Source organism: Serinus canaria, chromosome 8, assembly GCF_022539315.1.
Source record: "Serinus canaria isolate serCan28SL12 chromosome 8, serCan2020, whole genome shotgun sequence".
Lineage (NCBI taxonomy): Eukaryota > Metazoa > Chordata > Aves > Passeriformes > Fringillidae > Serinus > Serinus canaria.
In genome coordinates, this window is record NC_066322.1 from 26503837 (window position 1) to 26523862 (window position 20026).

The following is a 20026-nucleotide window of genomic DNA, read 5'->3' on the forward strand; positions in this document are numbered from 1 at the left end:
CGCCCCATTCCCTATCCCGCACATCCCGGGATGCTCTCCAGGCTCCCTTCCAGCCGCCCCATTCCCGATCCCGCACATCCCGGGATGCTCTCCAGGCTCCCTTCCAGCCGCCCCATTCCCAATCCCGCACATCCCGGGATGCTCTCCAGGCTCCCTTCCAGCCGCCCCATTCCCAATCCCGCACATCCCGGGATGCTCTCCAGGCTCCCTTCCCGCCGCCCCATTCCCAATCCCGCACATCCCGGGCTCGCTAACCCGAGGTCGGAAGGCGAGAGCTGGACCCCCGCTCCACGCCCCGCCCCTCCCTGCCAGCCTGGCCAATGGAGGCGAGCGGGGCCGCCGGCGGTGCCTCTGATTGGCTGCCGCCGCTGCATATATTATCGCGGCGCGGCGGCCCCGCGGAGCGCGGTGGACCCGGCGGCCGCGGCTGAGGGAGCGCGGGATGGTGGCGGCGGCGCCGCCGGGGCCCGCCCGGCCGCCCGCACATGGCGCGGCCCGGAGGCGGCGGCGGGGCAGCGCCCGGGGCCGCTGAGCCGGAGCCGATCGGAGCAGGACTCCAAGGAGAGGCGGCCGGTGCCCCGCCGGCGCTGATTTTGAGCCTGGGGTGAGTCCGCGGGGTCGCGGGGAGGAGTTGGGGGACGGGGTTTGAGGCGGTGGGGGGCTCCCGCCGGTGCTGAGGTGGGGAGGGAATGCTGCGGGGCGAGCGGCGGCCCCGCAAGGACGGAGATCCCAGGTATCGACGCCGGCTCGCTCGGTGACCTTGGTCAAGTTGTGTCCCCGCTCCGGGCTCGCTTCGCAGCCTCCCCGGCGAGCTCGGGTGTCGGGGAGGGCACCGAGCCCTGCCCGGGCGGGGCCCCACAGGTGACGGGCGGCTGCCACCGGCCCGGTGGGACCGGGTGCCGGCGGGCTACCGGGACAAACGGGATGCCCGGGATGCTGGGACCTGCTGCTGTGCGCTGAGTGCGCTGCTCGGTGTGAAATACCCGTGTGAGACACCCCGCGCCCGCAGGGGCCGGGGAGATGCCCCCGCAAATGCTAAAACGCGCATTTCTCCGATGGGCCCCGATCACCGATAGCCTGTGGGGGATCGCCCGTTCCCCGCACCGCAGGGCCCCGCTCCGCCACCCGCAGCATAGGGTCGAGCAGTGGGTGCGTGACCCGTCGGGAGATGTTTGCTCGCATCGGGCGCCTGCCCGGCACAGCTCCGGGAGCCGGGGGCTCCCCTCTGCCAGGCTCCCTTCCCTTCCCTAAACACTCATCTTTCCAGTAAGAAACAAAACTCGGTGTCTTTAAAGCGCCGGAGAGCATCAGCTCCGGGCGCAGCATGCCCTGTCCCTCCCCAGGGGACCCGCGTGTGGCTGCCCTGGGGCGGTGGCGGGTCCCGGAGTGCCCCCGCCGCGGTCCCGGGGCCGGGCACTCCGAGTCGGGGCGCCGCGGGGCCGGGTGGGACCTGCCGGCAGATGTCAGTGTCCCCTCTCTGTCAGCAGCCAGGAGGGTCCCTGCCAGCCCCGGAGGCCCCTGCACTTTTTCCGAAGCGGAGCTATCATTGGTGGCCGTGCAGTGACAGTTTGGAGACCTGGCTCTCCGGGAGGGGTGGCCCCACTCTGACACCCCAGATGAGCGCTCCCTGTCTGCCCAACACCAGCCACCCACCACCTTATTTATCCTGTGCTGCTAACGTTGAGCTACACTTGTGCATCGCTGCCCGTCCGTGACACTTGTCACTCGTGTGAAGGCAAGGCAGGGAAGGGAAGCAGTGTTCCTCACCTTGCACTGCCTCCTGCATGAGGATGTTACTGGGGATGCAGGATCTGTTAGGAGGAAGGAGCCATCCTCCCTGCGGAGGAGGCTGCAGGGCTGCTCTCTTTCCCTGGCCCCTTGTGCACAGGGTTGCTCTTTTCCCCATCCCCTTTTCCCCAGTGTTCAGGGCTGCTCTCCCCTGGTCCCGAAGATCCATCTGCAGGGATTCTTTGGTCTGAGAGCTCAGCGCAAGGTGGGGAAGCAGAAGCTGCTGCTGCCGTCGCTGTGCTGGGGAGGGAAATTCTATTTTGCACATTTATTTGCTTTATTTAAGAGGCTTTTTGCCTGTAGGTGTGAAAGTCTCGGGTGTGCAAAGCCAGAGGGCAGAACACATGGCACTGGTGCGACTCCGCACGCAGCTGCCATCTCCCCTGACAGCCGCCCAGGCTTCAACTCATTTGATGTCTTATGCAAATCCTCGGCTCCCCGAGTCCTGGGATTTTCTGCTATTTTCCTTTACTCTCATCTTCGAGTGTCTCGCTCTTGAGGATGTGAAGAAAAGCTAATAAAAGGAACCCAAGTCCTACAGGTTTTCTAACCGGTCTCATGAGCTGAGAGGAGGAGGGCGGTGACTCGGGGTCGCTCGGCTGTAGGGACCGAACGGGCTACAGAGGGTGGCCAGCGGGAGCCCAGCGGGAGCCCAGCGAGAGCCCGCTCCCAGCCGCGGCTGTGATCCTCAGCACCGCGGCTCCGAGGTGGCTGTCTGTCCCCACGCTCGCCGCCTGGAGCCTTGTGGCCGAGGCCGGCTGCCAGGTGGCTGCCAGCACCCCGCCGTGCCCGCTTTGCCAGCGATTACCGCGCTGCTGTCGCTCCGGCGGTGCTTCCTTCGCTCTCTTAATTACCCCGGCGGATCAATGGGGCCCTGGCGCTTCCTTGGCAGCCTGCGGATTCCAGCCCGGCGCTGCAGCTCCTCGCAAGCCACAACCGAGCCGGGCCAGGGGGCAGAGGAGACGGCGTAGGCAGGGCTGGCTGGAGGGGATGTGGTTTCCACGGAGCCCCAGGCGAGACTGGTGGCTCCGGAGCAATGGGAGCATCCTGCTAAAATTGAGCCCTTTGGGATTGTCTGTCCCGAGGTGTGCAAGAGCAAGAGGTGGCCTGGGTGCCTGTGTGAATTCCCAGATAGACACGGCTCAGCTGAGTCAATCCACTTCAGACGCTAAACTGCACTTAGCCTTTGCCCAGGCTCTTTTAAGTGGCCTTAATTTGATAAAGCTTTTCCATGTTTAATGAGAAGGTGACTCAGTCACTAGGTTTGATGTTTGTTCCCACTAAAAGGCGTCCCCAGGGAGCTTGAGACCCCTCCCCATCCCTCCTGCCCAGATGCACCTTGGCTCCCACTGTGCCCCAGGGACCATTCCCTGTGACTGGGCACATCCCACAGCCCTGCCACCGATGGTATCATGTACCTGCCATGGACAGTGGGGTTTGCTTTGGCTCTGGGCTTCAGCTCAGCGTGCACAGAGGTGGTTCCAGGGCCCATCTGGAACCTTCCTGTGCTTCCCAACGGCACCTGGCAAATACCACTGCCCCTCTCCCCAGTGCACGCTTCCCAGTTTCTGTATCTCCAGATCTGCTCCTGCAGCGTGAAAGGGCACAAATCAATGCTAATGTCCCTAACAATTAGCTAACGTCTTAATTATCGAGCTTGGCCTGATGAGTGGTGGAGCACGTGGCTCTGGAGCTGCCGTGGGCATGGAGGCAGGCGGGACCTTGGCAGAACTCCGATGTTGTGCTGAGGGTGGTGCTGCTGTCACTGTCAGCTCCAGGGGCAGTAGAGGGAGGCTTTTGCAGCTCACCTGAGCACCCCCATCTCCACCTCACATCTTTCCTTCAGCTTCTCAAGCCATTTTGGATGAGGACACTGCTGCAGAAGTGACCCCACTTCACTCCCCAGGATGGGGAGTGACTCTAGAAATTGCCATGAGCTCTTTTTAAGATGTAGCTCATGACATGTGACAGTGTGGGCCCTGCACCAGCCATCACTGGAGGAGCACCGGGGTGTTCTGCTGCAGGCAATGGGGACACAGTGGGCTGCAAGAAGCTCAGGAGGACTTGGCCCTGAAAGAGGTTGTGGTCCTAGGAAAATCTGACAATAATATTTGCTTTGGTACCCTTCTTCCATTGCTTTGCGGTTTTTATAGAAGAGGAGAAAAAAAATAACAAGCTGGAAGTTTTCCAACTTTTGTGATGCAAAACCTTAAATCAAAAGGAAGAAGAAAAAAAGAGTTGTCAGATGCTTCTCAGCAAATCTTTTTTTTTTTGGATCAAGGAAAAGTTATTAGAAAGTTATTTCCAGCTCTAGTAGTAAGGTCAAGGGGGTTACTTGTTTCTAAAGAGCTTTACCTTCCCCAGCATCCCAGGAGGATCCTGGTGTAAATATGTGGAGGTGCACCCTGAAAAGCATTGCCCCAAGCCCACAGAGCAGCAGTGCAGCCCTCCTTTTCCTCAAACCAGAGCCAGCTCCCCCCAGCTGTAAGGACTGAGGACTATGCAGAGCTGTGGCAATATCTGCACATATTTATTTTCTATAATTCCTGATCGATAGGAGGAAACAATTTATCCCAGCTGACAGTGGTGCAGGAAAGCTGCTCCGTGGGGATAAGCTGCTGCAGAGCTCAGTGCAGCCCCCACACAGGCCTTCCTTACCCATTCCTGCCTGACTTGGGACTCCAGTTCCTGTTGGCAAGGATGCTGGCGTGCGTCATCGCCCGTCCCCAAGCAGGAGCCTCCCTCGGAGGTGCCGCCACACGCGGTGTAAATAAGAGGGAAGTGTGAATAAAAGCTCGCTTAGCAAGGCTGGAAACTTTGCTTCATACCAGGAGGGATTCTTCACTGGTTCTGTACCAGTTTGCCCCGGCCAAGTGCTGGAAATATCAAATCCTATTTTTATTGCTCTGTAGTAAAACATGAAGTAGCCACAGGGAAACATGCTATGCTCAGCCTGGAATCTCAGAATGAGCTCCCCAGGGAACCTGTCGGAGCAGGATGAGATGGTGTCTAACTGGTCTAGGGACCACAGCCTGAGGGAAAAGGTGACCCAAAGTGGGTCTATCCATAATATCCATCCCCATGACGGTGAGCCAGATGTTTCCTGCCTTAGCTGTGGCGCTGTGGTGGGAGAGGGGATTTGGAGAGGAAGGACAGCATGGGAAGCCCCTCTTGTCGAAGGCACATGGAGATGCCCCCCAGGGTGGTAATGGCAAGGGGCTGGTTAGTGCTGGTGGGAAGCATTTAACATCTGTGGTGGTTTGATGAAAAAGATGGTGCTCTGCCTGGTGTGTCCCACCCCCAAAAAAAACCCTCTGTGCTTTGAATCAAAGGAAGAAAACTCCTGTGTACTTCTGATTTACACCAGGAAAGCCTCAGGGAGGATGGTGAAGTGACTGGTGCAAAACCAGTCTGTGGTTGTGTGAAGTGGTGATGGATGAGGCCAGTGTCCCTGGGCACTTGTGGAAAAGCATCTCCTTTAACCACTTAAAACCCCCTTTAACATCCCCTGTAAGACCCAGGCTGATACAGACCTTTGTGGAGGGAGGGGGGAGAGGGACATAGCCAGGGAGCAGCCCCTGCCCAGCCCCACCTCAGCTGGAGCTGGGTCAGGAGCCACTTAAAACCCATGGATGATGATGGGAGACAAGGAGAACAGGGTGTGCCAAGCCTGTTTGTGAGGCAACAGGCAGAGTCCCAGTGCACCAGATATTTAAACAAGGTGTTTTGCTGTCACAGCCATATTTAATGCTACAAGCAGTGTGTTTCCATGGGCAGGGTTTAGAAGGATGCTGTTCAAGGAGGCTTTACCCTCCCTCAGCTGAGATCCAGAGTGTTGCTTTCTTCCTTGCTGTGTGGGAAAGGGATCAAATCACTGAGGGTTTAGCCTGTGGTCAGTATCTAAACCATCCATGAGGTTTACTGCCAGACCCTGGCTCCCTCCATTCTCTCCTGGACAAAGCAGAAGGACCCGTGGCTGCAGGCAGTATGGACCAGAGGGGTTAATCTTGGGCTTTGAGGATCCCTTTGGTCCCCAGGCCACATCAATTTTTAATTGTACCAGCAGATATCATTGGGGAGGGGAGCAAGGTGCAGACTCTGCATCCCATCTGCCTGCTTGCCCTCGGCCCAGCTTTGGTTGCAGGCAGGGAGGATTAGGGGGCAGCCAAATGCCTTGGCTCAGCACCCACCCACACGTGGCAGCACACAAACAGCTCTGTGAGCCTCTGGCATCAGGTCCTGCCACGTTTTGGGGGTGACAGATGCCCCCTCCAACACTTGAGGCACAGAGTGAGGAAACCACCCTGGCATTGCCTGCCCCCCACCCCAGCATGGAACAGGTTTGGGTCAGGATTTGGTCACATCGTGGCCGTGGGGGACTCCACGTGCCAGGGGCAGGAGGCAGTGACTGGGCTGTCATGTGGCTGCCTGCCAGGCTGGGAAAAACCAGGGTGACACGTGAAAAAAGAGTGTGGGGGGACAGAAACCCTGCCTGCTGCTCCTGCCCACCCCACTGCCCTGGCACCCCAGCCTGGTGATGTGAAAGTCTCAGCTTTTGTTTAAAATTCACAGGGCCCCAGCCTCGAGGGCTGAGCGAGAAGCTGAGAAAGTGTAATCAAAGGGCACCCTTAAGGGTTTAAAAATAGAAGAGAGGGAGAAAAAAAATGAAAAAACATATTATTACATGTTAAAGCATGATGATTCATCCAGCAAAGCCCTGTTTGGGAGAATGCAGGGTTGGTGTGAGCTCAGCAGGGATGGGCATTTGGGCTCCAGCCGCCTTCCTGGAACAAAAGCCATCTTCCCTGGCAGGACTGCAGCAAGGGGGTCCCTGTTTTGAGGCAAACAGCTCTTGTTGCCTCACAGCACACCTGGCCTTGGCCAGACCTTGCAGATCCCCATTTCCCACTTCCACTGGCAAATTCAGGCTCTGTCCTTGTGGTTGCTGCTGCCAGAAAAGCTCCATCTTTACTTTGCACTCAAAACACTGCTTCCATAGCCAACTTTGGAGTGGACATCCATCCATCCATCCATCCATCCATCCATCCATCCATCCATCCATCCATCCATCCATCCATCCATCCATCCATCCATCCACAGCAGGACACAACGACAACTCTAACATCAATCAGACATAATTCAGGCCATGCCTGGAGAAGCTCATTTTCGCAGTTCCCCATGATTATAATATTTTAGCCCCACCTGAAATGAACTGCATGCTCATGACATTTGTCCCCAACAACGCAGGGTGCAGGGCAGCCCACAGCAGCAAGCTCAGCTTGACAGGCTGATGTACAGCAGAGAAAACACAAAGAAAAAGCCAGAAATTCCTCAAACAGCCATCAGCCTGGATTTCACTTAACTTCAGCAGCACCCAGCACCCCCAGCCCCATGAACTCTTATTTCCTGTGGCATGACCAGGCTCTCCCTAGAGCGCAGCTTTCCCTCTGTCAGCATCCCAGCCAGCATTCCAAAGCTTGCTCCCGGTTTCTATCCGGTCCTCACGGGCTTCCCCGCTTGGCCTTGCAGGACGGGGCTGTCCCGGAGGGTTGCCGCGGGGTGAGAGAATGAAGAAGCCGGCCGGGCAGCAGCAGGATGGGGCGGCAGGACCTCCCCCGTGCTGACGGGCCCCCGCCGATGCTCCCGTGGCCGCTGGCCCTGCTGGCCCTGAGCGCCTGCTGCCGCTGGGGAGCGGCCGGCGGGGCGGGCAGCGCCGTGCCCCAGGGCCATGCAGCCCCCGCCACCCCCTCCTCTTCCTCCTCATCCTCCTCTCCCTCGGCCCGGGCGCCTCTCGACTGGCTCCTCACCGACCGGGGACCCTTCTACCGAGCTCAGGAGTACGTGGACTTCATGGAGCGCTACCGGCAGGGTTTCACCACCAGGTACAGGATCTACAGGTGAGAGGCTGTGAGGAGCTGGGGGGTCGGGTGGGCATGGCAAAGAGGATGCAGACCCTCTCTAATCCATGTGAGCAGACCCCCATGTGTGGGAGGAGGCTGTCCATTGGGTGGATGAGAGACGCTGCTTTTTCAGGGAATGTAATAGCAGCCCCTCCCCCTTCACAGGATGCTCGTGGTGAGGCCAGGCTGAGCTCCAGGCAGGATTTGCCCTGAGATGGGAGGGCTTTGGTGCACAGGTTGAGATGGAATCAGCCCTTATGGCAGGAGGCCCAGAGCCCACCAGGCTGGATGACTCTTGTGTACTCCAGTCCCTTTGGACATCCTCCACCTACCAATCTCCTGCCCTGAGATGGAAGCTGGGGCCAGCAGAAGGGGCAGTGTGCATGTGGTGTCCACCATCCAGGCCCTTTGGACAAAGATGCTCCTTTGTCCTTTTTCTGTGCACAAAGATGTCTCTGTGCCAAATTGCTGAACCTGCTTAGACTGGCAGTCCTCTGAGGCTGGGATACTGCTGGGCCTTGGGAAAAGCCACCCTGGACTGACCCCCGGCATGTCCCCAGTGCCATCAGCCCATGGACTACTTTGGGATGCTAAATGCATGTTGGAGGGGGTTTCTTGCCAGCAGAGAACCAGGTTTGGCAGCAGTGGGGTCCACTCACCACGGCAAAGGGCCACCCCATGCAGTGGGATATCCACTCCACTCCACCGCCTCCTGGACCTAATTGGGGCTGTCACCTCTGGCTAATGAGCCCTTTCCCTTCCACTTCCCACCAGTGCTGAGCCCTGGGGGCTTCCAGCAGCAAAGCAAAGCCTGACCACAGCCTATTGGGAATGCTGGCTCTTGGGAGTGCTGACGTGGGTGCTGGGATTGCAGCCTTGTTTTGCAGCCCAGCAGCCCCAGGGAGCTACTGTCCCCTTTCCTGTGCGCTGACGCTGCCATGCTGAGGGACCTGCATCCTCCAGGGATGCTGCTGGTGACGGTGGTGGGACAGGAAGGAGCAGCCAGAGGGACAGCAGCTGGCTCACACCTCCCCAGAGGCAGAGAACCTGCTATCAGCCTTTGGGGCTTGTTTGCCTCTGGGATGGAAGGGGGGAAATTGACACCCCAGCGCCGAGGGAGTGTGTGTGTGCAAGGGGAGAGGCAGCATCCCCCCCGCCTCATCCTCAGCTCTGCTGCTGGCCCCTGCATGCCATCTTCTGGACCCAAAAGTCATGGTGGGAGGCAACCTGTCATCTGCCAAGCCCAGCAGCTGCTGCTTTGCACCCATCCACTTCTCCCTCCCTCTCGCTGTTTTCCCAGCCAGCCCTGATAAAACTGTCTGAGAGGCACAGCCTAGTTTTAATTAGAGCCAAATGCCAAAGATTAAGCTGAAATTTGCTGCTGGTTGTTTATGAGACCGTGGGGTTTTGGAGGTAGTGACAGGCTGGGTGGCACATTCACAGCATCTGGAGCTCTGAGGGGACCCACCACATCCCAACACCTCTGGCTTCCCACAAAATGCTGCTGGTGTTTAAAACCATGATACCCCCAGATGCTGGATTTTCCCTTGGATCTGTAGGCATAGGGCTGGAGGAGGGATGAGCTGCAAGCAGCTCAAAGGGCTGGAAAAGGCTCTAGCCCTGCCCTGGGCTGTGATTGATGCCTTCCGGAGGTGCTGGATTAATCAATAGCAGGCATCTCCGCTGCTTGTAGCTCTTTATCACCATCAATGGCTTAGGGAGGGACGGTGCTTTTGTCCTGGCTGGATCCATAGCTGGCAGCAGGTCCTTCACTTCCAATGGGGAGGTCGGGATGATTCTAACCAGAGTTTTCCACCTGTCCTGAATGGAAATCAGGGACATAAGGAGAGCATGCATGTAAGCCCTTCACACCCTCTCCCCACTGCTGCTCTCCTCCCACAGAGAGTTTGCCCGTTGGAAGGTGAATAATTTGGCCTTGGAGAGAAAAGATTTCTTCAGCCTTCCACTTCCCCTGGCCCCCGAATTCATCCGCAACATCCGGCTGCTGGGGCGTCGGCCCAGCCCGCAGCAGATCACCGACAGCCTCATCAAGAAGTATGGGACACACTTCCTGCTGGCTGCCACGCTGGGAGGTGAGTGCAGGGCTGCTCAGTCCTGCTCAGCCCCTCGCACAAGGAGGGAGAGTGGGAAAAGAGGCACTGCGTGGCCAAGAAAGGGAATGGGGGAGCCCGGCATCCTTCCACAAGTCTCGCGTGTCCCCCCAGGAGAGGAGTCCCTGACCATTTTTGTGGACAAGCGCAAGCTGAGCCGGAGGGCAGAGCCCGCGGCGGGGGCTGGGAACAGCTCGGGGGTCTCGCTGGAGACCCTGCACCAGCTGGCAGCCTCCTACTTCATCGATAGGGAGAGCACCCTGCGCCGGCTGCACCACATCCAGATCGCCACGGCTGCCATCAAGGTAGGAGAGGGGGCGAGGAAGAGGAGGGGCCGGCGCCGGGACACGGCAGCCCCGGGCCTCCCCAGGGGCCCCTCGCAGCTGGCCCGACCTAAAACGGCATCACCCAGCGAGGAGAGAGCCGGGAAAGTTAACACGTTCCCATTATTTATGGGAAATTGGGCACGGTAATAAAGGCACATTTTTCAGCGGCCGCCGCCTGTCAACAGCTAATTAGCAGATAATTAGTTCCCCTGTCCGACCATCGCCCTGTTATGCGGAGGGGGGGCTTGGCCAGCGGGTCAGGGATTATCTGCAGCGCTCTCACCGCGGTAGGGCACCCTGTGTCCCCTCCTGTATCCCTGACGGCCTCGTGTCCCCACTTTAGGTGACAGAAACACGGACAGGGCCACTCGGCTGCAGCAACTATGACAACCTGGACTCAGTGAGCTCTGTCCTGGTGCAGAGCCCTGAGAACAAAGTGCAGCTCCAAGGTAGGACTGGGCTCGTGGGGATGTGGGTGTGGACAATTGCTACCATGGGATGCTTGTGGGTGCACGGGGGGTTGCAGGGGAGGATGCTGGCATGAGATGCTGCTTCTAATTTCAGGGCTGGGGAGGAGAGGGGAGGAAAATAATGAAAGCTGGGCAGGATGAGGTTGTTGCTTGTCTGCCAAGAGGAGCCAAGATCGATGCAGAGCCCAGACAAGCGGCTCCACAGCAAATTGATATGATAATCATGTGAGGGTGGGAGCCCGGGCAGGGGGGAGGCTGGTACCCTCTCGCCCAGGTGATGTTTGAGGGGCTCCGTGCGTGCCCTGATGCTCTCGGGGCTGCTCCCTCCCCAGGGCTGCAGACGGTGCTTCCCTCCTACCTGCGGGAGAGGTTCGTGGCCGCCGCCCTCAGCTACATCGCCTGCGGCTCTGCCGGGGAGCTGGTGTGCCGCCGGAGCGACTGCCGCTGCCAGTGCCAGCCCGCCTTCCCCCGCTGCAACTGCCCCGAGGCCGACATCCAGGCGCTGGAGAGCAGCCTGGCCCAGCTTGGGCGAGCCTGGGAGAGCCACCACAGCCAGTTCGAGGAGTCAGGTGAGGCTGGGGAGACCCCACCAAGCATCCTCTTGAGAGCAGCCCAGGCTGGGTGCTGGGTCTCCAGGGTGGTCTTCTCACCATGAAGAGCTTGGGTGGAGGGAGATGGCTTTCAGCTCCACCTTCACTGCCTGCTCTCCAGAGTCCCTGACGCCATCTCCTTCTCCCCACAGAGGAGTTTCAGGCCCTGGTGAAAAGACTCCCCACGGACCGTTTCCTGAACAGGACAGCCATCTCCCACTTCTGGACCATGGATCTGGATGTCCAGCATCGCTACCAACAGCTGGGCACCAGCCTGAAGCTGCTCTCCAGGAAAACCTACCGGCTCATCCGGCGGCTCTTCAACCTCAGCAAGCGCTGCCACCGCCAGCCTCGCTTCAAGCTGCCCAAGGAGAGGTAGGGTGCCATGGCAGCCCCTGCTGGGGACACTGCCCCGTGCCCCAAGGGTGGCTCACAGCCAGGGGCTACCTCCCTGTGGCTGTAGCTGGAGAAGCTCCCAGCTAGGAGGGGGTGAGCAGGCAGCAGGAGTGGCTGTACCAGCTTGGCATGTGGCCCTGAGAGATCAGGTCCAAACCTGAAGGTGAAAAATGGGTTCATGGGGGGGCCACCAGCAGAGCAGAAAACAAAAACGAGGTGGGCAGCTCTTCAGTCCTTAGGGAAAGTCAGCCACATCCCAAAAGATGCCATCTAAGCCTCTGTTCCGTGTTTGCCCTGCACCAGGTCCCTCCCTTACTGGTGGAGCCGCGCACAGTCGCTCCTGTACTGCAGTGAGACCCCCGTGCCTGGGACCTTTCTGGAAGAAAGCCACAGCTGTACCTGTCCCTCGGAGCAGCCCTCCTGCCAGGGCTCCATACCGTGTGCCTTGGGCGAGGGGCCAGCCTGTGCCAGCTGTGACCAGGACAACAGCACCCGCTGCGGGAGCTGCCACCACGGCTACGCGCTCACCCAGGGCTTCTGCCGCCCCGAGGTGGCCGACTCCCTGGAGCACTACCTGGGGCTGGAGACTGACCTGCAGGACTTGGAGCTCAAGTACCTCCTGCAGAAGCGGGACAGCCGCATCGAGGTGCACTCCATCTTCATCAGCAACGACATGCGCCTGGGCAGCTGGTTCGACCCTTCCTGGAGGAAGCGCATGCTCCTGACCCTGAAGAGCAACAAGTACAAGCCTGGGCTGGTTCACGTCATGCTGGCCCTCTCTCTGCAGATCTGCCTCACCAAGAACAGCACCCTGGAGCCCGTCATGGCCATCTATGTTAACCCCTTTGGGGGAAGCCACTCAGAGAGCTGGTTCATGCCTGTCAATGAGGGCAGCTTCCCAGACTGGGAAAGGACTACCGTAGATGCCTCTGCCCAGTGCCAAAACTGGACGATCACCTTGGGCAACAAGTGGAAGACCTTCTTTGAAACAGTCCACGTCTACCTGCGGAGCCGCATCAAGTCTCTGGATGACAGCTCCAATGAGACAATCTACTATGAACCCTTGGAGATGACAGATCCCTCCAAGAACCTGGGCTACATGAAAATCAACAGCTTGCAAGTCTTTGGCTACAGCCTGCCCTTTGAGCCGGACGCTATCCGTGACCTGATCCTCCAGCTGGACTACCCCTACACCCAGGGCTCCCAGGACTCAGCCATGCTCCAGCTGCTGGAGATCAGGGACCGGGTGAACAGGCTCTCACCCCCTGGCAAAATCCGCCTCGACCTCTTCACGTGCTTGCTCCGGCACCGGCTCAAGCTGGCCAACAACGAGGTGGCGAGGATCCAGTCCTCCCTGAGAGCCTTCAATGCCAAGCTGCCCAACGCCCTGGAGCAGGAGACGGGCAAGCTGTGCAGCTAACGGCCGGCAGCGCTCGCACCCCGGCGCCAGGGAGCCGGCAGGACAGACTTCCTGGGGAGGAGAGAGGAAAAACCACCCTAGAAATTTAAATCAAGGCCTTACCTTAGTGCCAACTGCGTGCTTCCATGGTACACCCAGCAACTGGCCAAAGAGACACAGGGCTCGAGCGGATGGAGGATGCCAGTGGGACTAAGGAGGAGGGATGGCTCGCGCAGGGCAGACTGGCTCCGAGTGCGGGGACAATGCCACCGTGGCCACCACGGAGGTGGCTGGGGAGGTGTGCCAGTGGCCCGGGGGGGGTGTGGCTTGGCCAGAGGCAGCTGCTGGTCCCGCCAGAGCAGGTGCTTAACCCACCACAAGGATCGCCCAGAGGCAGCCTCCTCGCCACCCCAACTTTTGTAGTCTTTTTAAGAGGTTTCTACTGGCACCTTTGCCTTTGCATCCCCCGTGATCCATCCTGCAGCCGTAGCCTTGCACACGGTGCTGGTGGGGGTCCCCAGCACAGGCCCTGCAGACCCAGCAGGTCTCCCCCAGGGCCTCTCCACGAGCACCTCGTGTCTGCTGCAGTGCTGAGGCACCGTCTCACCCCTTGCCTGGGAAGGACCTGGCACCTGCCTGGGGATGCTGCCATCACAGACACCCACAGAGACCTCTGGGCCAAGGTTCCCTACACAACAAGAAAACCAACAACAACAACAACAACAACAACAAAAAAAAAACCTAATGCAAAAGAAAGAAAAAGAAAATGTTTTATTTATGTATTTATTTATTTGGTTTGTTTGGGACAGGTTTTTTTAAGCCTATTCATTTGGGGAGTGTCAATTCTTGTCAGTGGCTCCAGCCAAGAGACATCTTAGTAAAATGTATCTGTTTAATATATTTTTTAAAAAATGCCTTTTTTGAGCAAAAGAGCAACCAAAACCAACTGAGATTAAAAAAAAAAAAAAAGAAAGAAAAGAACAGAACAGTTACTGTCATCCCTAGCCTGGCTTTTCCCATGCCTTGTGGCTCCCCTCCCTCCCTCCCTCCTTCCCGGTGCTGCTGCCGCTGCTGTACTGGGTGCCTGACTGGAATATCAAGCAGTGGAGCTGCCCGGCTGTCAGATGGGAATGTCGGGTACCCAGACAAGCAGAGCTCACTGCTCCAGTGCCTGCCCTCATTCCTTGGCCAAGGATGAGGCAGAGAGAGGAAGGAGCCGACCCTCAGACCGCAGGGATCCCCAAGGGAGGAGTGCAGACAGAGGGGATGGTGCAGGGAAAGGAGAGGGGTGGGAAAAGTGAATCAGTGTGCAGATCTGAGGCCGCCTTCTAATCCTCCACAGCTGGCAAAACTTGTCTGCTTGGATGCTGCAAAGGCAGTGGAAACCTGAACTCATCCATCCTGCTTCTGTCACCCACCTCTCCCCCATCCTCAGGCTGGGCAGATAAAGAGATAAGCAGGAGGAAAATAACACCAGGAGAGATGAAGAGACAGACAAGAGGAAAATAAAACAGGGATAGATAAACCATACTTGCTATTTATATTCCCTGTCTAATCTATCAATCCATCAGGCTGGCTATTATGGTTATAGCAGCCCTCAATCTGTCACCTAGACTTCTATTTTCCACACATCTGTCTTCCTTTGCCCACCTCTTCTCTCTTTCTCCCAGTCCTAAAGGGAAAAAAAAACCCCAGGCAATTAAACACACCAGGAGGAAATGAAAAGTCAAAGCCATCCTCTGGGCTCACCAGGCAAAGCTGGCAGACATCAGCCTGGGGATGGGGAGGGCATAGGCACGAAGGCCAGAAGTGCTCCTGAGCAGGCAGGGCTGCCAGGAGGATTCCCAGCTAGAGAAGTTATTTTGGCTTCTGCTATACATATTCCATCACTTCTTGGTTGTCCAGAGCAGCTGTGGCTGCCCCATCCCTGTAAGTGTCCAAGGCCAGGTTGGATGAGGCTTTGGTCTCTACTGGAAGGTGTCCCTGCCTGTGGAAGGTTAGAACAAGATGAGATTTAAGGTGTCTTCTCACCCAAACCACTCAGGGGTTCTCTCCATCATTATGTGGGCCATGTGTCAGGCTAACATTCCTCAACTCCAGACAGAGCACTTCCTACCATGTTTTTTGGTGCCCTGAACCAGTCCCACATCCTAAACCCACCTGAACATGAATGCAAGAGTTGTTGGGATGACTGGCAGCACCTCAAGGCACCCACCAAGGGATGCACCCTGCACTTCCTTGGCTCCAGATGGAGACAAATGATGCCCTAACAGTCCCATGTGTGAGGAGGGAGGTGGATGAAGGCCATTTACTTTTAATTTGACACAAAAAATAAAAAGGAGGGAGTAAGGGGAGGCAGGCAGCTGGAAGGAGGAGCCATCAGCTCTTTGCATCCTCAGCAGTTGCCCCAGGGGCTGCAATCTCCTCTTTCCACAGCCTCCCAGCAATATCCATAGTCTATTGCCCAAAAGCACCAAGTTTGGCCCAAATTGCCAATTCCCATTAAGAATGAGGCTGTGCATGGCACTCCAAGGCTGGCAGCTGGCACAGCCCTGTCTCAGCAAAAAGCACTTCCCGCTGGGAAGCACAGGGAGAGGCACACAAGGCCTTGGTCACCCACCCCCAAACCCTGGGGGGGGCACCCCCTCTTTAACTCAGAGAAACAGAGTTGGTTCCTTAAATTTGGCTGCTAAATTGCTGTATTTTGGGAGAGAAATGCTTCCACTTTTTGGGGGATCTCTGTGAGTTAAAGGAAGAGCAGCAGCAGCAGCAGCAGCAGCAGCAGCATGCCCTGGGAGGGGACTGCCAGGCTGTGTGGGAATCTCAGGTGGAAGCAGCCAGGTCCTCCCAGCCCAGCCCAGCAATTAAGGCACTCAGTGGAGGTGATTAAAAGGACGAGGTTAATAACTGGAGGTCAGCACTTGATTACCTTGCACTGCTTTCCCCTGCACAGAGCAGTGCTGATGGCAGCAGAGCTGGCTGGAGAGCTGCAGCTGCGCAGCACCAGCAGGATCTGGCCTCAGGATGGGAATAGCCAGCCTGAAGCAGGAATTCAGCACCAAACCCATTAGGTTTTAACAACTGGTGTGTTTGGGGTTGTCCCTTTCTAGGCTCTGTGTTTATATGAGATTCTCTGCAGTATGAAAGCCAGAAAATGGCCTTTAAATAACAAGCTGAGCTCTTCACTTGCTTGACTGCAGACACTGGTTCCCTCCAGACACGTTTGTTTAGCAGCTCTGCCAGGGAAAAGGAGGCCAGAGAAGGGCCAGGATGTTTCACCCCTAGCCCAGGCAGCAGGATGGGGTTACCTGCACAGCTCTCCCAGGGAGAGAGAGCTCATGGTCCCCAGGCTGGGGCTGGTCCTTCCTCCATCTGCCACTGAGCCAGTGATGGGCTGCACCTGAGCAAACAGCCCACAGCTCCACCTTTGTGACGTGCACCCTTTCCCCCTCCTGCATTCACCCTTTCCCTGCAGCACTGGCTGAGCCTCCAGCCCTGTGTGCCATGAGGTGGTGGCTCAAGGGCATCCCTGCATCAGGCTGGGCCCAAACAGCAAGGACAGCTTTGCCATGAAGAGCCAGCATGGAGAGAGGCTGTGAGCCTGAGTCTGCATTCTTGCTCCAGCCTGCCTCAGTTTACCCCTATGTCTCCCAGCTAACACTGTGTCAGCCTGGGAGAAGAACGTGGATGCACAGGAATGAAAACATCCCAGGGGAGGAGGGAGGGCTGGGAGAGTTCCAGGTAACACTCTTCCCTGGCAGAAACTCTTCTGCTTTGCATGCAAACAGCACACTGGTGCAGATGTTGCTTTTAATCCATCCCCGTGGTCTCTGGGTTTGGGCTGCAGGAAGGGCAGGAGGAGGGAATCAGACGTTTGGCTTGGCAGGAAGCTGCAGGCTGAGCATTTTGCCCAGGGCTCCTGCAGCTCCCTTAGCCACACCAGGCAGCTGCCAGCAGATCTGCTCTGTGTTTGACAGCTCTGCTGGGGGAGGCAGGAGATGCCAAGCTGCCCCCTCTGCCCCAGCACAGGGCTGCTCTGGCTCCTTCCTCATAACTCAGTTCCACCACAGGGATGCTCCTGGGCACACATGGAATCGCCTCTCACTCTCCCAGCTAACCCAGCAGATGGTGGGATGTGATTCCTGGGAAGCTGGCACCCCTAAGTTGGGCAGCACCGTGGCCTAGAGCTGCTCTGCCAGCACAAGCCCATGGAAACTTGTCATCATTCTCTTCACACGCCAGGCTTGTGGATTGGTGGGGTTTGCCACCGGCCCCCCATTTCCCTTGGCTCTCCAAAGCCCAGGAACATCTGCATGGCCAAGAGGCAACCCAAAACCTCACCGGCTCTTTTTTAGCCTCATCTTTTTGTTTTTCCTCCCCCTTCTCCTGACAAGCTCAGAAGTGCAGTCAAGGTGGCAAATTAGCACCAGAGCCTCGTTAATTGGCAGGCAGGAGCCCTCTCCTGCTGTTTGGGCTGTCATCAGCTGCTTCAGCATATTTTCAGCTTCTTTCTCTCAGTCTCTTTCCCCCTTTGCCAATGCTGTTTTTCCTCTCTGCCACCTCTTTCAAAGCCACCAAGGGTTCTCATTCCCCCCTGCCATGCTCCCTGGTGTTTTCTCTCCAGAGAGGATTTACAGGGTCTGTGGTAAATGGCCACTTCTGAAGGAGAAGGAGGGGAACATTCACAATGTCCTGAAATGGTGGTAACCTCAGCTTCTTCCTCCCTCAGCCTCCTGCCACAGTCTCTGAAGGAGGCAGCAGAATCAGCACAGAGCAGGCAAGAGGGAGGTTTCTGCAAGCCCAGGCATGCAGGAGATGTCCCAGCCACCCTCCTGTGTCCCCTCAGTGAGAACCTGGGATGACTCCAGCTGGTGGGGACCTCAGGAAGCCCCAGTCCCAGTTCCTCAGCTCCCTTCTTCCCTCCCCACCAACTCCTCCTTAAGCAAAGATCACAAAGCATAACCTCAGCCACCCAACCCCACTGCCTGCACCAGCCCTTGGCCTCCTTGAGTGCCCTCAGCCACTCCCAGCTCTTGAGGAGAACCTGGAGACCTCTTCAGACACCACCAAATAAATGCAGTCTCTTCACTGCACCCCATTCTGTGAGCAGGAAAATTTGCAGAGGACCAGGGATGATGATGGCAAATTGTTTTCTCCTCCCTGAGTGTCACCACAGCCCAGGGAAATCATCCACGCTGGAGCCAGGGACAGAGCTGACCCACAGCCAGGAGCCTGGCTGGAGGATTCACCTCATCCCCTGGACCCTGACCCCTGCCTGGGACAGAGCTCCCCTGGCACCCTCAGAGCTGTCCCCAGGGCCTGGGGACTCCTGCTTCCACAGGACCTCTGGGCTCTGCTCCTGCACCAAGGGTTGAGATGGGCAAAACTTGGTGGGACGATGAAATTTGGAGGGATTTTCCTGTAGGGTGGAATAAAATCCTAAAAAGAATCTGCAAGACAGACCTTTTGTTCCTACTGCATATGCCAGGAGTGGAGACTGACTGGATGGGAAGAGAAAAGGAGAAAAATCAGTCAAATTATTTTTAAAAGTGCTCTCCCAGCCTACAGGCATCCTCTTCTCTGTACACAAACCCTCCTGGGATACGCAAACCCTCCCAGCCCATCTGCCTCAAAAATCAGCAGTGGTTGCTACATCAGTTACCACCTTCCAGCTTTTCCCTTAAAGTGATTCCCTGCAATGGTTCCTCACCCCTCCCTTGCTCCTGGAGGTATTGATCCACTCAGGAAGATGGGAATTGAAGGAAATAAAGGGTCTCAAGGGCCTATTTCTCCACCTGTAGCCCATTTTATCGCTGGGAGAGCCCACGCCACGAGGATTTATCTCCCACCTTGTTTTCCCAAGCTACTTTCTATGGCTGTTTCACCAACATAAAAGTAAAAAAAATGTGGCACATAAACCACCCCAAACAGTGTCCAGGGATGTGAAATCCTATAAATCCCAGGAGGCTGCTGGGAGGAGAGTGTTGTTTGGATCAGACTTGCTCCATTCAAGTCACTTTCTCATTGGCCATGGATCAGGGGGCTCTTCCAAAGCCCACAGAACTGCTGAAAAGAGATCCCTTCTCTCCTGAGACTTGGCAGTGGTGTTGGGAGCAACACTCTCAGAAAGGCTCCTGGGGGAACAGAATCAGTGATTACCCAAATTAGTTTCTAATAGCTTTTATCTCCTAATTTCTACTTTGTCGAGTGCTAAAATCCATTAATAATCAAGAGACCATGTGGAAAAACATTTAATATCCCAGCTGCCAAGAGCTCCTACCCTGTCACACTCCAACACAGTTACAGAAGGGGAGGAAAAAAAATAGAGTATGATTTTTTTTAATCCTAAATCCAACTCTCCAGTTAAACTGTCTCCTGCTTTTGCTGATCAGCAGGATAATGGGAAAAATTCATGTATGGAGCAGTAGATCCTGCCCCTCCCTCTTGCTCCTCTCCTGCCCTTGCTGGAAAAAAGGAGCTTTATCCTTGTGTTGGTTCCTTCCTAGAGGGACCCAAAGGTTGGTGGCCAAGGTTTGTAACATCCTTGATTCATCCTGTACCTGGTGCTTCCCACCTAAATGAAGGCAGGACACTGCCTTCCCTGGGATAAGCATGTCCACACAGTCCTCCATGGGCTGAGGTTGGGGTGGACCATTTCCACTCTCTGCCAAAACACTGCAGCCCTTCATTCCACCCCAACCCCCTACAGGTCTCTCAGCTTTATTCATTCCTTATCTTGGCCTTGCAGAGCTGACCTCAGCCCTCCAGCCACAGCTCTCCCTGCTCAGGTGGAAATCCTCTTCCTTGCTCAGGTGGAAGCCCACACCCACCTTGCTTCAATTTGCATCATCCCCCCCCCCCTCTCCTAATCACCTGTTTGAACAGCTTAATGGGCTTCTAATAAAATATTGCATTTCTGAAGCTCCCTGTGATGGAATGATTCCCCCCCAGCACCCTGGAGGGATGCACACAACCACTGCACAGCATTGCCCATGGCTTTTTTTGTCTGGGCTGCTTCCTCAGCAGCAGCACCCTGGAAAGAGGAG

General features: G+C 56.9%; 1 protein-coding gene across 1 annotated transcript; it reads left to right on the top strand.

The window, feature by feature from the left end:
* Positions 1-529: 529 nt before the first annotated feature.
* Positions 530-13960, top strand: BRINP2 (BMP/retinoic acid inducible neural specific 2). The gene is made up of 8 exons (XM_050977418.1): positions 530-604; positions 7318-7685; positions 9591-9781; positions 9914-10104; positions 10469-10574; positions 10928-11164; positions 11338-11560; positions 11885-13960. Exons 2-8 carry the CDS (start codon positions 7384-7386, stop codon positions 12999-13001), a joined length of 2367 nt encoding a protein of 788 aa, XP_050833375.1. The 5' UTR covers positions 530-604; positions 7318-7383; the 3' UTR covers positions 13002-13960.
* The last annotated feature ends 6066 nt before the right edge of the window (positions 13961-20026 follow it).